The sequence below is a fragment of the Heliangelus exortis genome, chromosome 3 (assembly GCF_036169615.1).
Source record: "Heliangelus exortis chromosome 3, bHelExo1.hap1, whole genome shotgun sequence".
NCBI lineage: Eukaryota > Metazoa > Chordata > Aves > Apodiformes > Trochilidae > Heliangelus > Heliangelus exortis.
In genome coordinates this window covers 27,477,728-27,501,574 of record NC_092424.1, presented here as the reverse complement: position 1 = coordinate 27,501,574, position 23,847 = coordinate 27,477,728, and the positions used below count along the sequence as shown (strand labels likewise).

Here is a 23,847-nt window from a genome sequence, read left to right as displayed (position 1 = left end):
TCTTGCAGAATACTTTTATGCTTATGTCAGTTTCCTGCCATAGTCTCTAAATGCATGAATTGCTACTTGCAGCATGGCTCATGGGGTAGGAATTAAGTATTCATCCTTCATTAATTGAAACTGGGATACATTCTGCTTCAGGCTATGCAGTTAGAATGCTGCTAAGAAATCTGGAGACTGGGTTTCTATTCTGATCTCTTACTTCTTATACAGAATGTTTCTCTTGGCTAATGACTACACATCCAGTGATACTATTTTCAGAAATTTCCACATTAAAAGAAGCAATACTTCAGAATGAAACTTGGAAAGCTGACAGCTTTACTAGAATGTCTAACTTGGATGATTTAAATTCTCTTCCATTATATCTATATGCACGCGAATCTCTCCCATCCATTAGCACAGTTAAAATTACTTCTCTGTTTTCGAAACTGTCTGTGAATAGTGGAGCTACAAAGCTGTAAAATTTCTGTTTTATTACTTATCAGTCCACATCTGTCCATGCTATCATGTCCAACAGAGTTTCTGACAATGCACTTTGTTTTTTTTAACCACATGAATCCTAGTAACTAATGAGAATTCTAATTTTTTTTTTTTATCTGTAAAATAGATTATTTTAGGTTAGTTGTGATTATTAAGGCTCTTCACAAAACAAAAGTAAAGTTCAGAGAACAAACTTCTGTAAGCTTTGAGAAAGGGGCTATTAGAAAAGCAGTTAATTAACTCCTTGTTTTCAGCTGTGCTCAAGGAGAGTTCAGTTATGCACTTGGTACAGAAACCAGTAGAGCCAATAAAAAGCATTTTGGCAAATGGATGACAAATTCAGATTGGTCATCTGAATGAGAAGGCTCAAGCCAATTGTTGGCTAAAGACGTATGTGTTGTGGAATATCTGTTTTCTTTGTAGGTCTGTTAACCATAGAATTTTATGATTAGCAAGTAACACTAATGGCTCTCCAAAGCATCTGCATAGACATAGCTGACTGTCAGTAGCTACCTTGTTTCTTCATGTTCAATTAGAGGTTCTGATTTGCTTACCATTTTTATAGTTCTTTGTATCAGTTGGAAAATTAGTACTTCATGTTTCTCACATTCATAACATTTTGTCCAACAGTAATAATCTCCTTTGGCTGCACACAGTTTTTGCTGTTTTTTACCTGATTCTGACTGTTGTCTTCATGAGACATCACATGAAGTATGTGACATATAAAGAAGAAAACTTGGTAAGATCCTCTGGGGTGAAAAAAGAGAGCATGTGTGCAGGTGACTAATGCTAAAAAAGCAAATTGCTAAGATGCCTCCTTCTTTCTAGAGTGTCATAAGTGTGAAGGAATTCACAGAAAGCAAAGCTCCACTGAGTGAATTGCAAAAATGTATGGAGACGAGAGAACTGGGGGGGGGGTTTATGACATTGTGGTGTAATCTGTTACCAACATAGAAGGTGAACGTGGTGCTATCTTTAATTAGATGCAGCTCCCATCAAAATAAATTCTTCTTACTTTTTCCCCCTCTACAACACAGCTTCTGGTGCTGCATCACTGTCTTCTTTGTGTTCTTGTTTTCTCTTGTGATGTGATTTCTCAAAACTGGAGTTGCATTTTCTCTTGCAGGTTAAGTGCACATTGTTTGTAAGTGGCCTTCCAAAAAATGCAAAAGAGGAGACAATACAAGGCCATTTCAGGCAAGTTCTATCTTTGAGTACTATCTTAGGAACATGAGATTTAAAATTGTCCTAAGAGTTTTGCCTGCCCAAGCAGAAATGTTTTTTTGATTTCTGCACTGTTTATGATTAATTTTGTGGTGTCTGTCTTCTAAAAGCATATCTTATACCTTAGATAGAGTTGAGAAAAGCCTGTATTTCAATAAAGTTCATTAGCTAATTGTAAAATTAGAATCAAAGAAAGTGGCTGTGTATCCCCACTTTCCATTCCTCACATGGATTTTAATTGGGAATAATGCTGCTCATCTTGTATTAAAGTAGCTTTCAGTAACTGCATCTCTGTAAGTCTCCACTCTGTGATACCTCATTCAGAAATTAAATGAGCAATTGAGATGACAGACATCAGTGATGCTCTCTGAAACAGTTTCTTCACTGTATTCTCTGTTATTTCTGTGTATTGTATTCTCTGTTATTTTTGTGTACCGCATCCTTTTCAGTTCTGCCTACCCCACCTGCACTGTACTGGAGGTCCAGCTATGCTACGATGTAGCCAAGCTTATTTATCTCTCAAAAAAAAGGTACTTGTTTTTGTAATCTACCCAAATTTAACATAATTTGTTGAATGTTTTGCCAACAGTTAATCAACTTATATCAGTAGTACTAAGCTAGCACACACAGGAAATAAATAAATAAATAAATTTAAAGTTCTGGTCTGGAATTCAGTTAAATTCAGCTGTGTTTAAGGGTGAGTTGTGAGGTTCAGTCTGTTTCTTGTATGTGCTGTACATTTTGTGTTGTATAATATAGCTTTCACTAGTTGATTGTGTATGTATATATGTATTTAATTATTGAAAGACAGTGGGGCCCTGTTTCTTTGGCTGGAGGTGCTGGTCACAGGAGAAAAATGTCTTTTGGGCTGTGTGTTTTTTCTTCAACCTCACTACAAGTGTAGGCTGTATAATGTTATTACAGACATGAAAATAAATTACACTAAGTAGCCAAAATCAGATATTTTAATATCTTTGGTGACTGAATAATTTGTTACCTGTCCTTGATGTAATTTTTTCTCTTGGGGATTATATTCTTCTTAAGTTTGATGTTGATACTATTTTCTTGCAAAATGTTATGACTGTATTTTTGTCATCCAGAAAACAGGCAGAAAAAAGCCTAACTTATTATGAACACCTGCATCAGAAGTATGGCAAGCGGGTCCAAGTCAACCCTAAGCCATGTGGTCAGTTCTGCTGTTGTGAAATGAGAGGATGTGAAAAGGTAAGACCTCGTGTCCATTTGTAGCTGTGGATAGCTAGATTGTTAGAAAAGTAGAGAGCAGTTCTTATGTGACATCTTGTTGAGCTTTAGAAAATTCTATATCCATTTAGTTGCAGGTATCTTGTCTTTCATGTTGGTGTACTGTACAGAAAAGGAATTCCTCAAAACTTTAAAAAAGTAATCTTCGTGCAAAAATTAAAGCACAAGCAAAACAATATTTGTTTGTATTTGCAGTGTGATGAGATTTGTAATTTGTGGAAGTAGTATGAGGAAGAGAGACTATAGTTGGTGTTAGCTGTATTTTAGTGATGGTATTAGGCATCTAGTACTTGGATGTAACAGTCATCAATTTCCTGACAGGAGGATGCTGTAGATTATTATACCAAAGTTAGAAATGAACTGATGGAAGAATATTCAAAAGAGGAGCAAGCTGTTCATAATAACCCACTGGGAATGGCTTTTGTAACATTTCAAGAGAAATCCATGGCAACCTAGTAAGTTTTGTCTGCTGTTTTGTTTGTTCTCTCTTAACTATAATAGTACAACTAATTTTCTGTTTGTGTGGCTCTTATGCTTATGTTGGTTCTTCTTTCTTTTCTTCACCATGCTGTGGATTTGGTTGGCTTTGCTTCCTGGTAAGTGTACATTTAGCCTCTGTGCTTTGAGCAAAGAAAATATTTGAGGGACTAAATGGCTCTAGACATTTACTGGGATAAGGAGCCTTTGTCTTCATGTGGGATCCACTCGATGAGTGTAAGTTAATGGTGGGCCAGACTAATTTGCTTTTAAATGCAAGTTACTAGTTTCTCAATTTTCTACTGTGCAAATTGTCCAATTACCAAACTATCACAGTGAATGCAAATTACACTGGATGAGTCATCTCAGCAAAGCGGACTCAGTGACTGACTGGGCCATAGGTGATAGATATACATTATGTATCTCTCATACCTGTTATTATAGTATATTATGTATCAAGTAGGTTCAACGTAAGTTTTTCAGCACTTTTTACTCAGTCATTTGTAGGGAAAATTAATGTAGCCTCTTATTTTCCCCTGGCACTTTTTGAGCATCTCTTTCTTACTAACCCCAAGTCAGCAAGGGGCAACAGAATATATTTATGTTACAAAAATAACACAATTTTAAAAATTCTTATTGGCCTCTGCGATTTAAGTTGTCTGCATTCCTTTGAACGTGTGTTAGTGAGCAAGTCTTGAAGCCTTTTTTTCAAGGAAGTCCAGGGCATAGAATTCATTGCAAGAATCTGAGATGGTGGACAATGCTTGCAGCTCTTTAACTGAGTAATGATTATGTGGTGCAATCTGCCCCTCTACTAATTTTGTAATCTTGCACACCATCTTGAGAGAATCTGGAGCTTGAAATAGCATTTTAAGATAAAATTGCAAGAAGAAATAAATTCCTTCTCTAGCTGCCGATTTGTCTTACATAGTTTTGATGGCAACGTTTCTGACTGGATATGTCCTCAGAGTTGCATTGTAGGCATCTCTGAGCTGAATTACCAAGAACTTGAAAAGATTTTAGTTTGTTTAGCTTGGAATTGATGCAATAAAATGTGTTCTCTGAAAAATTAGATCAGATTACACGTGAAGCTGATGTTGGTATCAAATTAGAAGTTATTTGGTACCCTTCGTAGGCTCTGTTCCACAGAGCTCTGAAATAGAATGGGAGAAATAAGAAGCCAGGACTGAGTGAGGTTCATGAGTTGGATGGTTAATGATGGAAGCTTGGTTAATGATGGTTCTCAATAATATGTCTGGTGCTAAAGTTTGCTCTGTTTGTATTTTTAAAAATAAACTGTCAAAGTAGAATTAACTTCCTACTGCCGCACGATCCTGGCAATTCAACATCACTACCTGAATTCTGGTAAGGTAAAGACCTGGGGTTAGGGTGTTATTTTTGTTTGTTTGTTGTTCATGTGTATGTCTTTGTTTTCTTTTGTGTTGGGAGCACACTGAGAAACGAGTGTGTTCAGGAATTTTACTTCACCTGTTCAAATACAATAAAAACTCTTCCCGTGCTAGTGTAATAGAGCTTACATGGAATGGAACTCCTTTTGCATGGTCATACACACATCACTGTACTGTCTGTGTTTATATGCCTAACACATCTATTGCTGTGTTTTGAGAGATCTTTTAAAGCATTTACTCTGGGCACATGTAAATTTTGTTTAAATACATTGATTGCAAATAAAAAGATAAAATTAACCATTGTGATTATTTTGGAAGTGGGTGAAAGAGCATAATATTTTAAGTTCTGAGAGTACCAGCATGGTAAACATTTTTCTGAGACTTGATACTGAAGGCAAAATGGGCTAGTTTTGATACTAATGTAATGAAATGAGTGTGCAGACTGATCCTTGAGTCTGCTTTGATTTGAAACAGCTGTAATTACCTAATGAGGTGTTTGGGGAACTGGCTGTATTTTTATTTTTTCCAGTGCTCTCAGGCTTCGATTTATTTTTTTAATATGAATCACTTCTGTTATTCTGTGCTGCTGCACTGGATGGTTCAAACCAGGACTGCCTTTTGTTTCCAACTTTGTCATATGTCAAAGACTTGTGGTAGTAACTGTTTATGTTATGGTCATTACACTGAAAATATATATATATGTATATATACAATATATATAATATAATGCTACATTGTTGTCTAAGTATTATCTTGATCTCTTGTTATTGAAAGCAAAAAAACCTCTTTTTCATTGAACGTGCAGCACTTTCAGGTGTCAAAATTTGGAAAACTCCTCCCCTTCTTTTTCTTCCTTACAGTATCCTTAAGGATTTCAATGCCTGCAAATGTCAGAGTATTAAATGTAAAGGAGAACCCCAGCCATCATCCTACAGCAGGGAGCTGTGTGTATCAAACTGGGAGGTTACATATGCTCCTTATCCTGAGAATATTTGTTGGTAAGATTCCTGTCTTATATTGATTTATGATAGTGTAGGTTTAGAATGGGTACAGGTAAAGGCTTCATGTGGCATCTGGAAGATACACATCTCTCTTTTCATTACTGGTGTTCTTCACTGACCTTGGAGAGGCCTTGGAGGCTGACTAAAGTTTTGTCACCCCAAAGTACTGGTGCTTGCATTTTCGGTTAGCAAAAAGAAAAAAAAAAGAAAAAGAAAGAAATGCAGCTTATTAATGTCTGTGCCCCAGTGTTTCTGTTTATTGAAGCTAATTCGTATCTTTTGTTGAGGTTTGAGGAAAGCACCTTGATATTAGAGTTAACATCTCTGAGAGGGCAAAGATGGTGGGGTTTTGTTGTTCAGTTTAGTTTTCTTTTTTTGGGGGGTTGTTTTTTGTTTTTTGGGGTTTTTTTTCTCTCACTTGAGGAGGAGGCACAGGGATTGTCAACTTACTTGCTACCTAGGTTTACAAAAAGTTTTCATTATTCAGGATTTTACTGAGCCTATGTATCCCTGTTTTGTCTGTTCTAAATACTTGGCTTTGTCTAGGGTTCAGATCATTCCAGGTCTTGTCATCATTTCATATGATATTTAAGAACTTTACCCAATTAAGACATATGGTTGCTGTTTTAATATGTTAAGAAGGGATTCAGGTTTTTTTAATTATTTTTTTCAAATCAGTTTCTTGGTAGATTCTTGCTAGGGTATCTTCTCTATCTTCTAGGGTATCTAACTCTATCTTCTTCTATCTCTGACTCTTCCTGTGTTAACTTTATTTAGTACTCCTGTGGAAATGTTTTATCCCACACCTTTATTAGACATTATGTTTGTGTTATGAAGGACTAAATGTGTTCTTCAGCAAGGGAAGAAATGTTGCACAGTTTTCTTTATCTCTTATAGCAACTGGAACTTTTCTGGTGCTTTTCTATACAGCTTTAAGACTATGAAAGCTCAATTTAGAAAAAGCCACCACTATTACTTGACAGATAGTAAATGTGTTTTTAACAGTAAATGCTTACTACTTGCTTTTATGTCCTTTTTATTTTTTCAGGAAAAATCTTTCTGTGCGTGGACTGAAATGGTGGTTTAGATGGGCTTGCATTAACTTACTTCTTTTTATTGTGCTGTTTTTTCTTACTACTCCTTCCATAATCATCTCAACCATGGACAAGTTCAATGTCACAAAACCTATTCACTACCTTAATGTGAGTATTATCTTATGCTTGGGTATAGCTGTGTACCAGATCAAACTGTTGATAAACTGCAGGCCAAAATGTTGATAAACTGGTAAGTGTATGGATAATATGCTGAAGTAATTTAATCTGAAACTTAGTATTATTATGAGTCTTACTTGTTTGAAGTAAAAATTTGTTTCAACTTTGCATAATTGTAAATTTTGTAATGAAAAAAAATCCTAGCCAAAAATGGATTTTTAAATCCAACTTATATTTTGATTTGTGTGATGAAATGGGAGGAATTCAGATTTAAGCTCTGAAGTAAAATGCCATGGTTTTATTTTGCTTATTGTATTAGGAACAGGATGACATATATATCTGGTCCTAGTGTGAACGCAGCCAAGTCTCTGGGAAACAGTTTATTGTAAATACTTCTGCATGCTAGTATAAACTATGTAAAAACTACTTTCACTCTCATGGAGTTTAATTCCAAATTCTGCTTTTGATTTTTGTCTTGCTCACCAGTGCTGAGTACTCACTCATTTAAAGACTGTATCTGAATATAATTTCTACAATCCAACCTGCTATAATTATTTAAAAAAAGCAAGATATTGCAGCCTCTATGCTACCACAGTTGCATTACAGTGTTTTTAATGCTTATTCTTACTTTATTTTCTCCCACTAGAATCCCGTCATCAGTCAGTTTTTCCCTACACTCTTACTCTGGTCCTTTTCAGCTTTGCTACCAACAATTGTCTATTACTCAACTTTGCTGGAGTCCCACTGGACAAAGTAAGCAAGTTTTTTTTCTCTGCTTTGGCTTTACCAGGTCAATTACTGAAAAAAATTGAGGGAGTGCATGTAGAGCTCTTAAATCTGCGGACCTCTTGTAGCAGGGAGTATCATCCTCTCAGCATTTTCTGATGGTATAACCAACACTTTGGAGTTTAAGTTATTTGTAATCAACATAGCAAGTGCAATCTGACATGACTGGCTTATGCTTCAACCCCCCATTTCCCCTCTATGCTTTGTGTTAAATCAGAAAAAAAAAAAAAAAAAAAAAAAAAAAGGCATATACATGTTGACTCAGTTCACCCCTGAGCATGGAAGTGTGGTAAATGCCTCTGATCCTGTAACTAGCTTGCCCTCTGGGAAGATTTGTGACTTTGGATCCCTTCCAGGCTGTGAACATCATGCAACCAAGAATATCATTTCAACAGAAAATGTTCCAACTGCTGGCATGTTACTTACAAAAAGATTATCCATCATCTTGTTGTATTTCATTAAAAAATGGTCTGGCTGTAACTATTGGGGCACAAATCAGTTACTCCTGGATATTGTTAGTGGTGATGTGGGAAGGCATATGGGACTAAGGCCCAGCAGACACAAGGTTTTCAGCTATGACTGGTGCACTCTGGAGTTGTGAAGCACAGTGATGTGCTACTGACTTGGAGAACTCTGCACTGCTTGACTTGGCATATCAGATTTCATCCCCTGTTTGCCCACAGTCAGATAAAAGCATGATATGGCTTCACTCAATCTTTTTCCATAATACCTGCTGCCATTTTTTGTTTGTTCTTAGATTCTAAGGTAATTCTTTGGACTTTTTAATTTTTTTGTACTGCTGCCTTGTAAGATATTGTGTCCAGAATCTGTTCTTTATTTATCAGACTTGTATGCTTTTCTTCAACTGCGTTTTTTGGTTTTTGCTTTTTTTTGGTGGTTGCACTAGGCACTTTTAGCCCTTCTCAAAGCAGTTTTCTCAAGTCACTAGAGATCACAGATCTGATTTCAAGCTGCAGTATAGTTGTACTGATATGTTCCACAGTGCCCAAGGGCTATGTGATCCTGTAATAAAACCTCTGTGGTCTTAATGACCTATCAGATACAACCTGTAACAGTCTGAATTGTTTATAGGAATTGCTGCACTTTGCTGGCAGCAGTGTGTCACTACATAGATGTTCCTGCTACTCTAATAGGTGTCATGTTGTTCTCAAAGGCTTGACACTTGGCAAAGACAGTCAAGTAGCTTGCCAAAGTGTCTGGTTTCTTGGCAGTGGTGCCCTGTTACAAACTGCCTCATTCTCCCTGGCATAATACTTGAAGAGCTGTTTGTTTACAAGTTATTGCAAGATAAAAGACCAGGTGTGATTCATTGCAGTGCAGACCTGTAGTGATGATATCTTGAGTCTGGATTAATGCTCAGAAATGTTTTCTTTGCCCAAGAAGGCACTGAGAACTTGTTTGTTTCTAATTAGTGAATATCTCAAAGATGTTTGTTTTGTGAGTAGCTTGTAGCAATGTGATATGGTAAACAAAGCTGTGAGTCTGACAGGTGCTGACAGTCTCTAGGCAAGATCCTTCATGTGTCAGTCTTTTGTATGAATTCTTACCCAGTGACTTTTTATGTTGGTAGGTCTGCAGAGAACAGAATAATGATGCATAAAATCTACATATTTTTGATCTTCATGGTATTGATTCTGCCCTCCCTTGGTCTGACCAGGTAAAGAATCATAGTTCTAATGAAATAATATTTCTGTTTTTTAATTGCTAGCTGAGGTATAGTTGGTGTACCCTCACTCCCTCCAGTGTATATTGTCATGACATATTAGATTTCAATACTACAATATTTCAGTGCTTATCTTTCATTTGAGAACCTCATAGCCCTTAAACTTTCCAAAGTCTGGCTTTTCTTTTAGCAATGGAATTTAAGATCTTGTAAGGTCAGTGACTACCTGAGAGTTGCCCATACGCAAGATCATAGCCAAGAACCCATTTTTCTAACTGTGTTGTACTTTAGTTGTTATTTCTATGCCTTCCTTCCACTTTTATGTTATTTGACTGTTTCCTTTGTTAACAGGGTCATGTGTGTGTCCTCTCTATATACTGACTACTGAAAATGCATCATTAAAATGCATAATTAAGACTTCAGTATGAAGTAGATGTTTCTGTTACGTTCCATTCTGCTTCCTTTTTTCCTACTTCTGACTATCAGTAGCTGTGATGAAGATAAAGTAGTGTTCACAGAGTGGTTTGGGTTGGAAGGGATCTTAAAATCGTCTAGTTCCAATCCCATAGCATGGCTGGGGCACCTCCCACTAGACCAGGTTGCTTCAAGCCCTATCCAACCTGGCCTTGAACCCTTCCAGGGAGAGGGCAGCCACAGCTTCTTTGGGCAAAACCTGTTCCAGTACCTCACCACCCTCACAGTAAAGAATTCCTTCCTAATATCTAATCTAAATCTACCCTCATCCTGTCACTACATACCCTTGTAAAAAGTACCTCTCCAAGTTTTCTTGTGAGCTAACTTCAGGTACTGGAAGGTGTTCATATTATTTCATTAAATTTTCTCTATGCTGATCTGAACTACTTAGAGAAGCTATTTTATACAGTACTAAACTTTTGGAGAATTAATTACATTAACCATCTTTCTTTCAGCCTTGATTTTTTTTTCCGTTGGCTGTTTGACAGAGAATCCTCTGATTCTGCAGTGAGGCTGGAGTAAGTATCAACAACTTTATGCTGTAGACTAACCTTGTTAGTGTTAAAATTTGCTCGGGCATAGTACTCTGTGGAATGATGTCAAGCTTCTGAGTAAGCTGAGAAGAATTCAAGTGATTTTGCTGTGGAGAAATCCATATGTTCTTCCTGTATGCAAACATTCAATAAAGAGACTTATTTTCCAAAACCTTACAAATTTTATAGAAGAAAATAAAGGACAAGATGATGTCGTGCAGGTGAGAGTGGACCACAAAATGGACTGAGGATTGCTGCACATCATGAACAGTGATTCTTCCCAAAGATTACAGTGAGACCAAACAGCTGCAGGAGCTTTCTTTCTGAAATCCAATGGCTCTTGGGATGTTTCTACACCAGCATTGCTAGTTTGCAGATATTGGTTATTATAAGCTCTTGTGACTGTGATTGGAGAGAAAGAATAAAATGCAATTATTAGGACATAGTTAGGTCTCCAAATGCTGTTTCAAAGTCAGTAACAAGATTATGATTAGGAGTCTCCCTAAGTTAGAAGAGGCAATTATACTGTTGCAGCCTTGTCTTGTCTCAGGTTGCTGTTGCAGACATCAAATGCTGCTCTTGCATCACCATCAGCCACCCATCAGGCTGCTGTATCTTTCTGTGAACATTTTATTTGAACTGCAACACAACCAGGCTCTTAGAGTATAGTACAGTTAGGGCATTTATAGCCACATAGTACTACTCTTTTTCAGCAAGATCAGAAGTCTTCTAGCAACTTCTTACGGTGTCTAGTGCTTATCCTTATGGTAAGAAATTTCCAAAGGTGATAGGATCCGCTATCTATATGCTGTATTTGCTTGTTTGCTTTCCAGTCAGTGTCTGATGTCTTTCCTTGCAGATGTGTCTTCTTGCCTGACCAGGGAGCTTTCTTTGTGAACTACGTGATTGCCTCTGCGTTCATTGGCAATGGGATGGAGCTGCTGCGCCTGCCCGGCCTCATCCTTTACACCATACGCATGATAATGGCCAAGTCCACAGCAGAAAGGAAAAATATTAAACAGGTATTAGAACCCATCCTTAGCAAGAGACCATTACAATGTCAGGAAAGCAGGGAGGTCCCCACCCTTTATACTATCATCTCCTGTACCTATTTTTTTTATTTTCTTCCCCCTTTTTCCATGAGAGGTTCATATTCTCTTCATTTGTTGCACAGATAATGGGGAGGTGTATATTCAAGTCAGAGATGGTAAAAAATTAAAATCCAGGTTCTGAACTTCAGGCATTATTTTCTTCATAGCTCCAAGTTAGAGTTCTATGATTCTGGTTTTATTGGATAATTCTGTTTTTGTCTTAAAATCTAAACTTCAGGATTTTCCAAAATCCATTTTAAGCCATGGATTTTTGCATCTAGATGATGTGTTGTCTTGCAGCGTGAAAATTCAGGTGTTTTAGTGAGAACTTCAGCCTATATATAGCTGCCCCTGTTCTTTTTCTTCTTTCTTTTTTATTCTTTTTTTTGTTTTTTTCAAGGTTGGGTGTGTTCCATTTTTAAAAGGTTCTTCTAAACATTCACTGCTGTTAACGGTTGCATAATACCCTTGCTTTGGTTGAAATTATTTACATTCATTTCTTTGTCCCAAAAGGAAAAAGTGGGAATACTGACCACACCTTTGATATCTTGAGCTTTCCCTACTGGGAAAGCCAGCACAAAGAATAGTACAAATTCAGTGGAAGCTGCAGTGAGTTGAGGGTTCTGAGTTTAGCACAATTATTTTCTGCCTTGTGGTTTTAAGTAGTTGCTTCTTGTAGATGAAAACACTTTCCCCAAGAAATTACTTTGAGACTATGAAAGAAACAGCATATTTTCTCTAAGTACAGATGCTTAAAACACATCATAATTAATTTCTCTAATTATGTTATTTATGCTACTTAGGGAAATAAATGATCTCTCCTAGGGAGAGAAGAGGCAAAGGTGATTTGTTACTTTAGTGAATCTATTTTTAGTTCTTGATACACAGATAGATTACATGAGTTTTGTGTTTGTGGTATTTTTATCCTAGCAACAAGCATTTGAATATGAATTTGGAGCAATGTATGCCTGGATGTTGTGTGTGTTCACTGTCATCATGGCCTATAGCATCACGTGTCCCATCATTGTCCCGTTCGGTAAGTTTTCTGCTGAGCTGTGGGCACTGTGTGAGTGAGACAGGGACATGTGGGACGTCTGGAAGGCCCAGTTCTTCATTCCAGTTCAGATGCTGATAATCTGTAGCACTTGGGTCCTGGTTTCTTTCTCTTCTTGTGGAAAAACAGGGCAGAGGATGATGAATTGCTTAGTTCTTGTACTGCCTTAAGTAGTTGAAAGTATAGTTCATGTCCATTAGTGGGCAGCTGTGTGCTCCATGGTCCTGACCCCAGGGATGTGACCTAATGATGTGCTGACTGCTTTGTTGGGACATGGTCTTGGTGAGAAACATAGCTGCCCTTAGATGGGAAAGGAAATGCTGTATATTCTGGTAGATTTTCTGGCTCAGAAAACCAGTTAACTCAGTTCAGAGCATGTGGATGCAGCACAACTGCCATGTGGTACAGATGGAGCTGCAGTCCTTTCCCTGAGGTCTCTAGGTTTCTGAGTCACAGATCTCCTTTTCCAAGGATGTTTCTCATATTCAGTTGGTTTGTCTCTGTCCTGTGAACAAGACTTAGTATTTCTGCCTTAAGTTATCTGTGTATCTGGCTTTCTTCTTCTGGATGGGTGTGCAAGACAGCAATCTGTCTAAAACTCATGGACAGTTGCCCATCTTCAGTAACTGTGACATGATCTGTGTTTTACTTTATTGCATTTTTCATCCATAGAGATTTTGGACTGTTATGAGAATTATGTATAAAGAATCATTTGAGTAGATACAGATATTTTTACTCTGAAAACATGTTAATCAGAGCATAAGAAGTTAATACCTAATAATTTTATATAGTTAGTATTTTCCTTTTCTAATCCAAAATTTAAAAAGCTGGATACAACATAATTAGCTAAATTAGATATTATTCAGAGCTGGTTTTAATAAATAACCTTATTATTTCAGAGAATGTGGCCAATTCTTTTTTGTAACAATGTACTTGATATTTGTTCACATTTTGGTTTATGTGCAGTTGTAAATATTTAAATGTTCTACTGCATGCCAGAGCTGTTGCAATGCATAGCTGTCACTGGCTTTTTTTGAGAGAAGCAGTAGCTGACTTGAGATTCAGTCATGAATTTGTTGAAGGCTTAGAGGGACATGGTAAGCCACCACTAGACTTTTCTTCGTTAGCAGTATGGCAGTGGAGGAGTTGCCAAGCTTTCCCTTCCAGCTTGGCCTCGTGCCAGCACTAGGAAGGATCTCTGGGTTCTCTCTGGGAGCATGACCAGTGCCACTGGGATGTGTGAGGAGATGGGAGGGGCTTTGCCAAGTCTTTAACAACCTCTCCTTGGCTCTCCCTTCTTTCCTTTCAGGTTTAATATACATACTCCTGAAGCACATGGTTGACCGCTATAACCTTTACTATGCCTATCTCCCTGCCAAGCTGGAGAAGAAGATGCACATTGCAGCTGTGAATCAGGCCCTTGCAGCTCCAATTCTTTGCCTTTTCTGGCTCTATTTTTACTCATTTTTGCGGCTAGGTAAGTATTACATTTTTCCACCTAGCAGCTGCTCCTTACCTCTCTTTACAATATGCCTAAATTACATGTACACTTTCGTAGGCTTTGTGGGTTTTTCTCTTAGCTTCCATAAATGGGAAGCCATGATGATTACCTGTGGCACTGAATTACATGTTGGCAGCTTACACAACTTTGCATAAGATCTGATGGCTGATAATGTTCATTTAAAACTGTTAGCGTGGAGCTTCGTATTTCTTCATTTTATGGGAGGTCATGTGTTCCCTAAATATATGTAGAGTTTGAATTGGATAGTTGGGCTGCAGAGTGGCAGATGGTAAAAATCATTAAATTAAAAAAAAAATAAATCTATTCAGAATAGCTCTTCCAATAGGAAGATGGTCTCCAGCTATACCTCTAGTTACTGCCTGCATTTGTGTAGACTGTGAAGAAGTTTAATTTTTCTAGGTGAATTGCCTACTGCCTCCATTGCACAACTGTAATTTAGAAAAAAAACTGTTAAAATGTTGGCTAATGCTATGAAGACCTGTGTTTTTAATCATCTTGCCAAACTTTACTTTAAAAAAACTTTTACTTTACAAAATAAAATACTGCAGTAAGATGGTGACTATCTTCCCCATACTGAAATTTAGAAATTTATATTTTGTGTGTAATTTATTTTAAAATTAGAGATTTTGCAAATACTTGGCATTGGTAGTATTGGCTGTGGTGTACTAACATCTTTGACATCAGAAAAGGTAGGCTAAAGCTTATGGCTTATCCATTCTATAGGAGGAAGCATTTGGCAGGGAACAAGGATGCCAGTTATCCTGGGAGGAGTTGAGCTTCCCTTCTTGGGAAGGAGACCCTTGGTATCTAACTATTTTTTCTAGGACACCAGTAGTAAAAAAGATACTGTTGGCAGACTGTCACCTGACATTAGAGAGAGCTCCCTCTGGGTGTAAGAGGTGCTCAGAAACATGGCTTCAGGCTGTCTTTGGATTTGAGCAGATGTCCCTGCATTACTTATGTTGAGAGCTAATTTTTTTCCCTTGTGTTGAGACCTGTCTTTGCAACCAGAAAACCAAACAAATCTATATCCTCTAAAATCACAGCAGAGTTTCTATAGCATACTTCAGGCAAATTGACTCCAAACCTGCAGTAACTGATGCATGTCTTTTAACTGTTATGAGGAAATTCCTGGTGTAGTTAAAATGAAATCTTTAAAATAATGTTTTCTGGTTCTGCATCTATGGTAAAGACATCATTTGACATGGAACACAGTAATGGAAAATACAGGCCAGATCACCATCTTTGGCTTGGTTAGTATAGAGGCTCCTTTTTACAGGATGTTGTTCAGTGATTTGTCAGTGACCAGGGCAATCTAGGCAAGTGATCTGAGAGGTAAGATCTTGGAATTTTTATTTCATTGCCATTTATTTCATTGCTGCTTCTTATGCCAAAGAGAAAGAAGGAGCAGGAGGAGTGCTCTGATTCCTTATTTGTAAAATAAATCAGTTTATGGTGTGTAAAGCTTGATTGCATAGGTATTGATTTATATAGTTTGCCTGGCATGGATATTTCGGCCTTGTTGCAGAGCACAATGATAATGTTTGCCTTGTGGTTCACACCATACCCTGGCTTTTAGACACCAGCTGGTAAATACTGATGTAGCCTATGCTTATAAAACCAACCTCTTCTAAAGGACATTTCAGAATACTCATAGGGAGTCTTCTTCACCTCCTTTTTTGAACAGTGACATCTTTGTTGGAGGTTTGATTTGGTTTTTGTGTGTTATACTTTGTTGTGTGTTTTTCTTTGTGGGGGGTGTGTGTGGTTTTTCTTTCCTCTTATGGACAGATCTGTACAGGGATTATAGAACCTACTGTGAAGAACTTGTGTGTTCTGTGCAGCTGCATATGCTGGGTTGACTACAAAACTATCTGAGGTTTGATATTGCCTGTTATGACTAAAGAAGCTTGGAAACATTTAAGGATGTGGTTTCTTTTAGTTTTGTTTTCCCCCCTAATATCTTCTTCAAGTCATCTTAGCTATAAAATGAGTTTAATTTCTTGAGTATTTCTTCAGAGTATTTCTCCAGTGGACCTGAAGAATAAGTTACTGTAATTATTACAGCTTTTTCTATATCAGAGAGTGCTGTCGTGTCCTTTCCTGTTTATTTATCTCCATCTCTCCATCTTTGAGGGAGAGCTTACTTTTCAGCCTAATTCATGTTTACTCACTTTCTTCTCTTATTCTTTTTCTTTGGATTGTTCCCAGTTCTGCCTGTATTTTATTGGAGTGTCCTACACAGACAAGGCTGATAAAGTTGAAAGCTGAGTAGTATGAGTAAAACCAAGTTATTTTGTAGAGGTATCAGACTTGCCTTTTTTTTTTTTTTCCTGTTTTGTGATAGCATCACACGTTTGACTGCTTTGTAATAATCAGTTGTATTCTGAAGTGCTACAGACTTGTAGTTCCTCATATCTACATTTCATTTTTCTTTCCAAATTTTAGTTATTCACCATTTTCTACATGCGTTTTCATCTCTACAGTTTTGTTTTGGTTTCGGTTTTTTTGGGGTTTTTTTGTTCCTTGAACAAAAGGAGTGTGGGGTTATCTGATCTTTCAAGGCTGTTTTGATTATTTTTATTTTTCCTTTGGCTCATTTGCAAGTCATCTAGATTGGTGGCATCATCATATTTAAAAATTGTACTGTAGCTATTAAATTTTACAGATCATTAATGAAGGTATTTAGAAGTGGGTCCAGAACAGATAACTGAGGGAGGATGAGAGGAATTGCTCCAAGTATTGTTTGTCATTCAAATATCACAGTGCCTTTCTTGGCACTTAGGGAAGCTGGGAAAACATCTTGCTCAGCAGTTTTTACCACTCAGCAAGCTTTGTGCCTACCGAGGTTCTCTTGTTTATGACTGGAAGTGGCGTGCCCAGTCCTCTGAGGGGAAAAAACCAAAAACTAACAGACAAGAACACCATCACAACAGAAACTTGCTATGTATTTTTATATGGTATTCTCTGGATATTTTTCTAGGCTTTAAAGCACCTACAACCATGTTTACCTTCCTAGTTGTCAACATCACAATTGTTATTTGCTTGGCTTATACTTGTTTCGGCTGTTTCAAGTACCTGAGTCCACTGAATTATAAGGTAAGTGATGGATACCTGACACCTTTTAGCACTTAACCAATTTGCTTGATGTAGCATCAGCTGTTTCTAATGGGTTGTTTGTGCCTTCTTGCTGGCAGTGTCTGTCCATAAATCTTTATTATGGTAAGATGGCTAAAGAGGGCTGGTAGCAGAGGTAGGCTGCTTGGCACAGTGAATAGTCTGTCTATATTGGCAGGAACTGCATTTGAGAGGGAAGAGCAGTATGAAAGAAGTGTGCAAGAAGATTGTAGGAGAAAGTAACAGTGTTTGGTTTTTTTGACTTACCAATTTGATGTTGTCTTTCCTCCTTTCCCCACCTGTGACTGGTTACAGATAGAAGATGCACAAGGTGAAAAAGGAAATGACACAGATGTACCAACCATCCCAACATCTTCTGTAAGAAGTTACTAATATACTCTTATGTTTCCTAGAAAAACTTAATTTTTCACCATGATTACCAAAGAACTTGGTGTAGAACATACTAATCTGAATGGTCTGTGGGACTTCTTGGATGTGTGGGATTAGAGAGTTCTGCAAATGGGCTCCTTGACTGTTCACAGATGGTGTTCCAGAGGTATCTTGGCTGGCATTTTGGGAGCAGTTGAGACATGTTACGTTCAGCAGCTCTGTACCCTGTGTTCTGAGCCTTACACCAGGCAGATCCTCACATCTGGACAGCTGCCAGTTGCCACTGCTTTGGGACTTCAAAAGTTGTGACATGCATTAGGTCTTACCTGCCATATTAAAAAGAAAGATATAGGACTGAGGTAGAAATAGAGGTCTTTGTGCCACAGCTGTACAAAGTACAGGTGAGTGTTGCACTGAGAAGCCTCTGTTAGGGAGTGGAAGCCCTTAGGTGACAGAGGGAAGAATGGGAAATGGATGAAGAGTGGCAAGGGGAAAAACTACCCCGGGTGAATTATCCCAATACTTTGAGAGATGGGTAAAATCCTTAATGCTTGTGATTTCAGATGTACGTCCCCCACGTTTTGCATCCTCATTCTACAGAAAGGACGGTACTTGCTTGCAAGGAGCAGCAATCTTATGGCTCCATGGACAACACTGCTTCACAGGCAGAAGATGTCACCAGCTATTCTGCTCGACCTGCAATTACCGAGCAGTCATCGAGAGGTTTGCTTTGAATGCCATGGACTAACACAAGGTGGAGCACTTGGTCCAGGTTTAGAACAAAATCCCCACCACAACCTGCTAGCTGTTGTTTTATTTACATATCCCCGTCTACAGAAGAGGTACAGAAATAATTAATTGTGTGGTCTGCAGCTGTGCTTAGAGGCTAAAACAGAGATGCCTTGGCACTGATTATTTTCCAGGCTCTCCACATATATTGTGAAACAAACATGTTGAACACAGAGATGCTGATCCTCAGGGACTTCACTTACGCCATCTCATCACTTGAATTATGAAGATAACATACATTGTGTAAAGGTAACTGGTCACCAAGGGAAATGCATCTATTGCTTCCTTTTTAAAAAAACAAAACAAAAGAACTAAAAAAAAAAAAAAACAAAAAACAAAAAAAACCCCACAAAACTTTAGTATTTATAAATATCTTGGGATGTGTTAAATCCTATGGCAATGTCACTTTTGGTTAAAATGCTGTTTTGAATGAGGGCTGAGGATGGTGTGTGGAAGTCTCTTCTCTGTCACCCAAAGTAGACACAGTGTAGACTTGACCATTGCTGTTTTTTGTTTTTTGTTTTTTTTTTTTTAATTTAAAAGAGATGAGGGAGTTACTATGCACTTGAGTACTAGAGGTACCAAAGCAAAAATACTGGTGTAAAGAAGGGAGTGATTTATTTGATACTGTGTTTTGGGTTTTGGGTTTGTTTTTTTTTTTTTTGAGGCTTTTAGGTTGTTTGTTTCTGTTCACTATTCTTTAGGGACTTCCACAATGAAAGTTCACCTGTCAACAATAAAATATGTAAACATTTAATCTGAATCATGGGTCAAAATGATGGATCTCAGGGTTTTCTATATAGTGCCAATTATAGGAGTTGTAAGATACTAAGTTTTTTAATAATGTAATAGGTGCCAATTTATTCCAAAATCCATTGTGTCAAAGTGTAACTAATAATCATGAAGCAATAAAAACACTGACTTCAGGGAAATTTGGGCTGCCTTGATTGATTGATTGATTGATTGATTGATTTCCCCCTTTTTAAAATTTTTTCCCTTCTGTATTGTAACAGGTTTTTTGCTAGCTGTGCTAGATGCTTCACAGAATGATCAATGTCATTAACATTTCGTAAGAGCACTGTCATAAGACTGAAAATAACAGTATGTCCCATGAGAGATTTGAATACTTGTAAATTTCTCTGGGGGAAGTATCTTGGTGACCTTTAGGTAGGAGAAGGTTTTGGCCATCCCAAGTCCTCTGTTTGCATGCTCATTTTTAAATTGTTAGTTCCTGAACTTGACCTTTCCCAGCATATCTGTGAAGCAGCAACATTTTGAAATCTGAGTAGGATTTTTGCCATAAATTATTGTGTGCAGATGTTCAGTGCCTTGCAGGACTGCCTCCAGCCTTGCAGACCAGCACTGTGGACTCATACTGAGCCAGAGACCTGCCCTGCTGCAAAAGGACCATGATGGGCCCTGACAAGCCCATCTTACTAGTTGAAGGTACACGTGGTTCCTGGTTCTTGAAAGGCAAGTGAATAGCTGTGTCTAGTGGGAGGATGGATTTGTGTCAGACTTTTTTATTCTTTTGGTTCAGTCAGGAGGCTGTGTGTGTTCAGGGGGCAGGGTGGGGTGTGTTTTGATTTCAGCAATGGTGGTATTACTTGAGGGTGTGTGGACACTGAACATTGTGTGGGTATTATGGTGATCGTGGTGTTACTAGAGATGGGGGTACCCTGGATACCAGCTGTCACTTAGGACTGGGATTGAAACAAAGAAAAATGAAAACCAACAGACTTCATGTTTTTCGTGTGTTTCTGAATCTCTCGTACAGATGTGAGGACAAAAGGAGGAGACAGAACCTGTTATATTAATTAGATAATAAAATAATTAGTCTGTGATTGTTCTAACCCTTTTGTAGCTGCAGCATCCCATCTCACACAGGTGTCTGCAGAAGCCGTGGATAATTGTGTGTGTACTTACAGAGGAATGAAACGATTCAGCTACCACACTTGACCTGTTTACAGTGTTGGCACTGTGGGCTTCTTATGCTCCATGGTATAACTTACTTTTTCAGGCAAGTGACTTCTAATATTCATTCCAAGGTTCTTTGTGTCATATTAAGGAAAAATTTGTGGTGATTGGATTTCCTTTTTGTGCTTAGAAGGCTGCTGAACTGGTAATGAATGTCCTTGTGGCTGGCACAGATTCAGGACCAGCTCTACTGTGAACTTCAATAAACCTCCCCCCAGTCATGTTAGAGTGCTTCAGATAGAGAATATGGAAAACCTGCTAGGTCATCTAAAGTTACTTCATGATTAACAGACGTTGCTAGCATTTGAGGAGCCAGTTCATGTGTCTGATGGGGAAACCACCTGCATATCTCACCATGTAGAAGCCATTCTTATTTGCTGCTGTGCTCTGTTGCAGTTAAACTCATAGAAATGTCTATGATCTTGGGGCATGCACTAGTTTGTGTAAAGGCAGGGATCACCTATTAATAAATTATCACAAGATCTCCATGCAACACACAAATTAAAGGCTGGTTTATCTGTGTTGTTGTACTTCCTTCCTGTAGTATCTTTTGGGTCTTTCTTTGAGAGCTGAAAGTAATTAGGAAACTACACTGGCTCTAATTCATTCCTTCATGCTGGTGGATATCTCTGAGAAGATAAAGTTACATCAGCAGGAGAAACTCCTTGCATTCCTTGCTCAGCCTTAGAGAAAAGCTGGGGGATGGAAGCTTCAACAAATGTGGATATTAGCTGTGCTGTATTTGAAATGAATATTTAAAGCCATTGCACATTCTTTACTGTTCTTTTTATAAACCTCTTGGCAGGAAGCCTAAGCAAATGGCCCAGCTGGAGTTACTGTAGCTCCTAGAAGCCATATGTGCTGAGATCCAGTGCCTGTTCTTGGCCTTGCATTACTCAATTGGAACAGCTCCTACCCCCACCTTGCTCCTTGCAATATCCTCATTTGCATTGTAGCATCCACCATGAACAGCACTCCAGTGAAACATGGCTCTTGGACAAATCTGACACCCAAACATGAGTAAGCCTTTCATTGTGGTCTGTGGTGGGCTTCTCTGACACAACTGAGGGGACAATCTCTGAAAAGCTGAAGAAAAGAGCCCATTTGATATTTGTAGGTTTTAGTGCACTTCTGCAAAGACTTCATTATAGATGGCTTTCTTCTGTAGTGAAGAATATGCTTTATGGTATGATGAGACTCCAAAAAAAGCTTGGCTTGCTTAGATGTACATAGCTGTGTGCCAGTTAGAGCTGTGTGTATTCTGTGTGTATGCCCAATGTGGTCCACCTCCAGCCCAATTACAACCCATTCTCAATCACACACAAGTGATTACAATTTCTCATTTGCATTAGGTGTACACATTCATGCCTTGCTTTCTGTTGGGCTTTTCCCACATCCTCAGCTAAAAGTAGACCTTTGTCCTGGCTAAGTTTTTAAATGCTTCCATGTAGCACTAGACTTCTTCCCCTATCTTTACAGAAATTCTGCTCTGCTTACCCACAGATCTTAGCAGCACAGCTGAAAGCTATAGTTGATTTATTAGCATTGGCTCTAAGCAGAAGTGAGGTGAGAGGCAGAGGAAGGGTCTCTTCTCACTAATGGAATCAAAAGTCCTTTGAGTACAAAGATACATTTTAATGTCTCTAAACTGCAACAATACAAGGTAAGACACATTTTTAATTCCAAATGATGGCCAGGGTCATAACCTTCGAAGAGGACAGGTGTTTTACCTTCTTAAACTGGCCTTGCAAATTCCTTCTCTGTCTAATATGAAGACTTCTCGAATGATTCTGCTCGTCACCTGTTTGTAACAGCTGCAAATGTTTGTTTTGGGTATTTCAGAGATCTAGAAGGTGTTCTTTCTTGCTGAGGACAGCTGTCTAACAGACCAAAGCAGAAGGGAAATTACCAAAATCAGAGATACAAAAAAAGTAGGTCTTTATAATGGAATATCCTTACCTCTAATTTTTTAGGTCTTGGGTTAATTCCTGTCTGTTGCTGAGTGTTTGACATCTTAGGCTGTCTTAAGTGCCACTTCCCCATTTTTTGGTACTCCCAACACATTGCTCTTGGGTTATCTTCACTTGTTTGTAGTCAGCAGTCTCTAAGCATTTGTTGCTTGGAGAGAATGTGCATCAAGATCATCTGTCTTTCTATTGTATGTGCCCTAATTAGCTTCTAATTATTTTGGTGATACAATGATTGTGGCCCCATTAATGTGGTGTATACAGAGCTGCTTCTCCCTGCTAAATCTGCCTCCATTACTTTAAATATCTCTTCCACCCATATTACTGGGTGACTGGATTCCTGGATTTGTTCCCTTCTCTGCCAGCTTATTTCCTGCCTTTCTCAGTGAGTTCTGGTGTAAGATGTATCTGATCTTCTCATTTTTTAAAGGATGGAAGGTCCCATCTCGAGACCAACTTTTATGGCTTAGTTGCATGTAATATTATGTGGTGTCACATAAGAATTTAAATAACTTATGAGCTAAATATATTTCCAGCTTCAATTCTGGATGGAAATCTCTTTCCACTTAAGTTCTGGCCTGGAAATGTCTAGTGATGCAAAATTTGTGGTTCTCAGCAATCCAGAGCTTCATCCCATCTTATAATTTCCCAAAGATGTGATGGATATGTGGTACATATGATATAATACAGATATGATAGAATCATTTCAGGGCCTTCAAACACTTTTATCTTCCAGAGTGTGAAAAGATGATTATGTTTAGATCTTGGAGTAATATAGCTTTTCCTGAGAAGTCATGAGACTGTGGGTGCAAGGTCTGATATCCTCAAATGCTCTACTAGATCTGTGCATGATACTCATGTGGGAATAAGTGAGACTGTAAAAAGCCAGTAAGAAGAGTGGGAAATTTTCACATCAGTTTCTATACTCAGTGGTTGATTAAGTGCTGGTTAATGATTAACAAAGACAATATTTGCAGAAGTGATGTTTAAAATAGAATTCTTGAAATGTAATCAGTGGTATTTAATAAGGCACTCCTAAATAGGAGCCAGAATTTGTTGCTGTCTCATATCATTACTGCTGTGTGGTTGTGAACCTCCAATTTTTATGTAGTGATGTAAAGGGCTAAATGTTTGTGATGGATGATAACAACTGGTTTTGAAAGGTATCTGTGTGCTTCTCAGAACTTTATTAAAAAAGGCTGCAGTACAGGAGGAAGACTGAGGCCAGAGGGAATGTAAGATGTTGGTTTTGTACACAGCTCACCTTCTGTATGAAAATCTTTCATGCATCTAGTGGTGCTTTAGTCTTAGCTTTTAAGCTTGATTAGCCTTGCCACTTTATCACTCTCCTATAATGTGAAGCCCTAAGTTGCTTTTTTCAAGTGAAGATGTTCCATA

General features: G+C 38.0%; 1 protein-coding gene across 2 annotated transcripts in view; it reads left to right on the top strand.

Annotated features, from left to right (window-relative positions):
• TMEM63A (transmembrane protein 63A) overlaps positions 1 to 19,437 on the top strand; it is a 30,403-nt gene extending 10,966 nt beyond the window's left edge. For both annotated transcript variants that reach the window (XM_071739760.1, XM_071739761.1), the window contains exons 8-23: positions 1,111 to 1,219; positions 1,607 to 1,677; positions 2,154 to 2,234; positions 2,805 to 2,928; positions 3,289 to 3,422; positions 5,714 to 5,851; positions 6,903 to 7,056; positions 7,712 to 7,818; positions 9,443 to 9,529; positions 10,465 to 10,527; positions 11,402 to 11,564; positions 12,564 to 12,669; positions 13,997 to 14,164; positions 17,193 to 17,308; positions 17,642 to 17,704; positions 18,280 to 19,437. In XM_071739760.1, the coding sequence (XP_071595861.1) occupies positions 1,111 to 1,219; positions 1,607 to 1,677; positions 2,154 to 2,234; positions 2,805 to 2,928; positions 3,289 to 3,422; positions 5,714 to 5,851; positions 6,903 to 7,056; positions 7,712 to 7,818; positions 9,443 to 9,529; positions 10,465 to 10,527; positions 11,402 to 11,564; positions 12,564 to 12,669; positions 13,997 to 14,164; positions 17,193 to 17,308; positions 17,642 to 17,704; positions 18,280 to 18,450 (1,855 nt within the window). In that variant the 3' untranslated portion in view covers positions 18,451 to 19,437. The remainder of the gene's footprint in view (positions 1 to 1,110; positions 1,220 to 1,606; positions 1,678 to 2,153; positions 2,235 to 2,804; positions 2,929 to 3,288; positions 3,423 to 5,713; positions 5,852 to 6,902; positions 7,057 to 7,711; positions 7,819 to 9,442; positions 9,530 to 10,464; positions 10,528 to 11,401; positions 11,565 to 12,563; positions 12,670 to 13,996; positions 14,165 to 17,192; positions 17,309 to 17,641; positions 17,705 to 18,279) is intronic.
• The last annotated feature ends 4,410 nt before the right edge of the window (positions 19,438 to 23,847 follow it).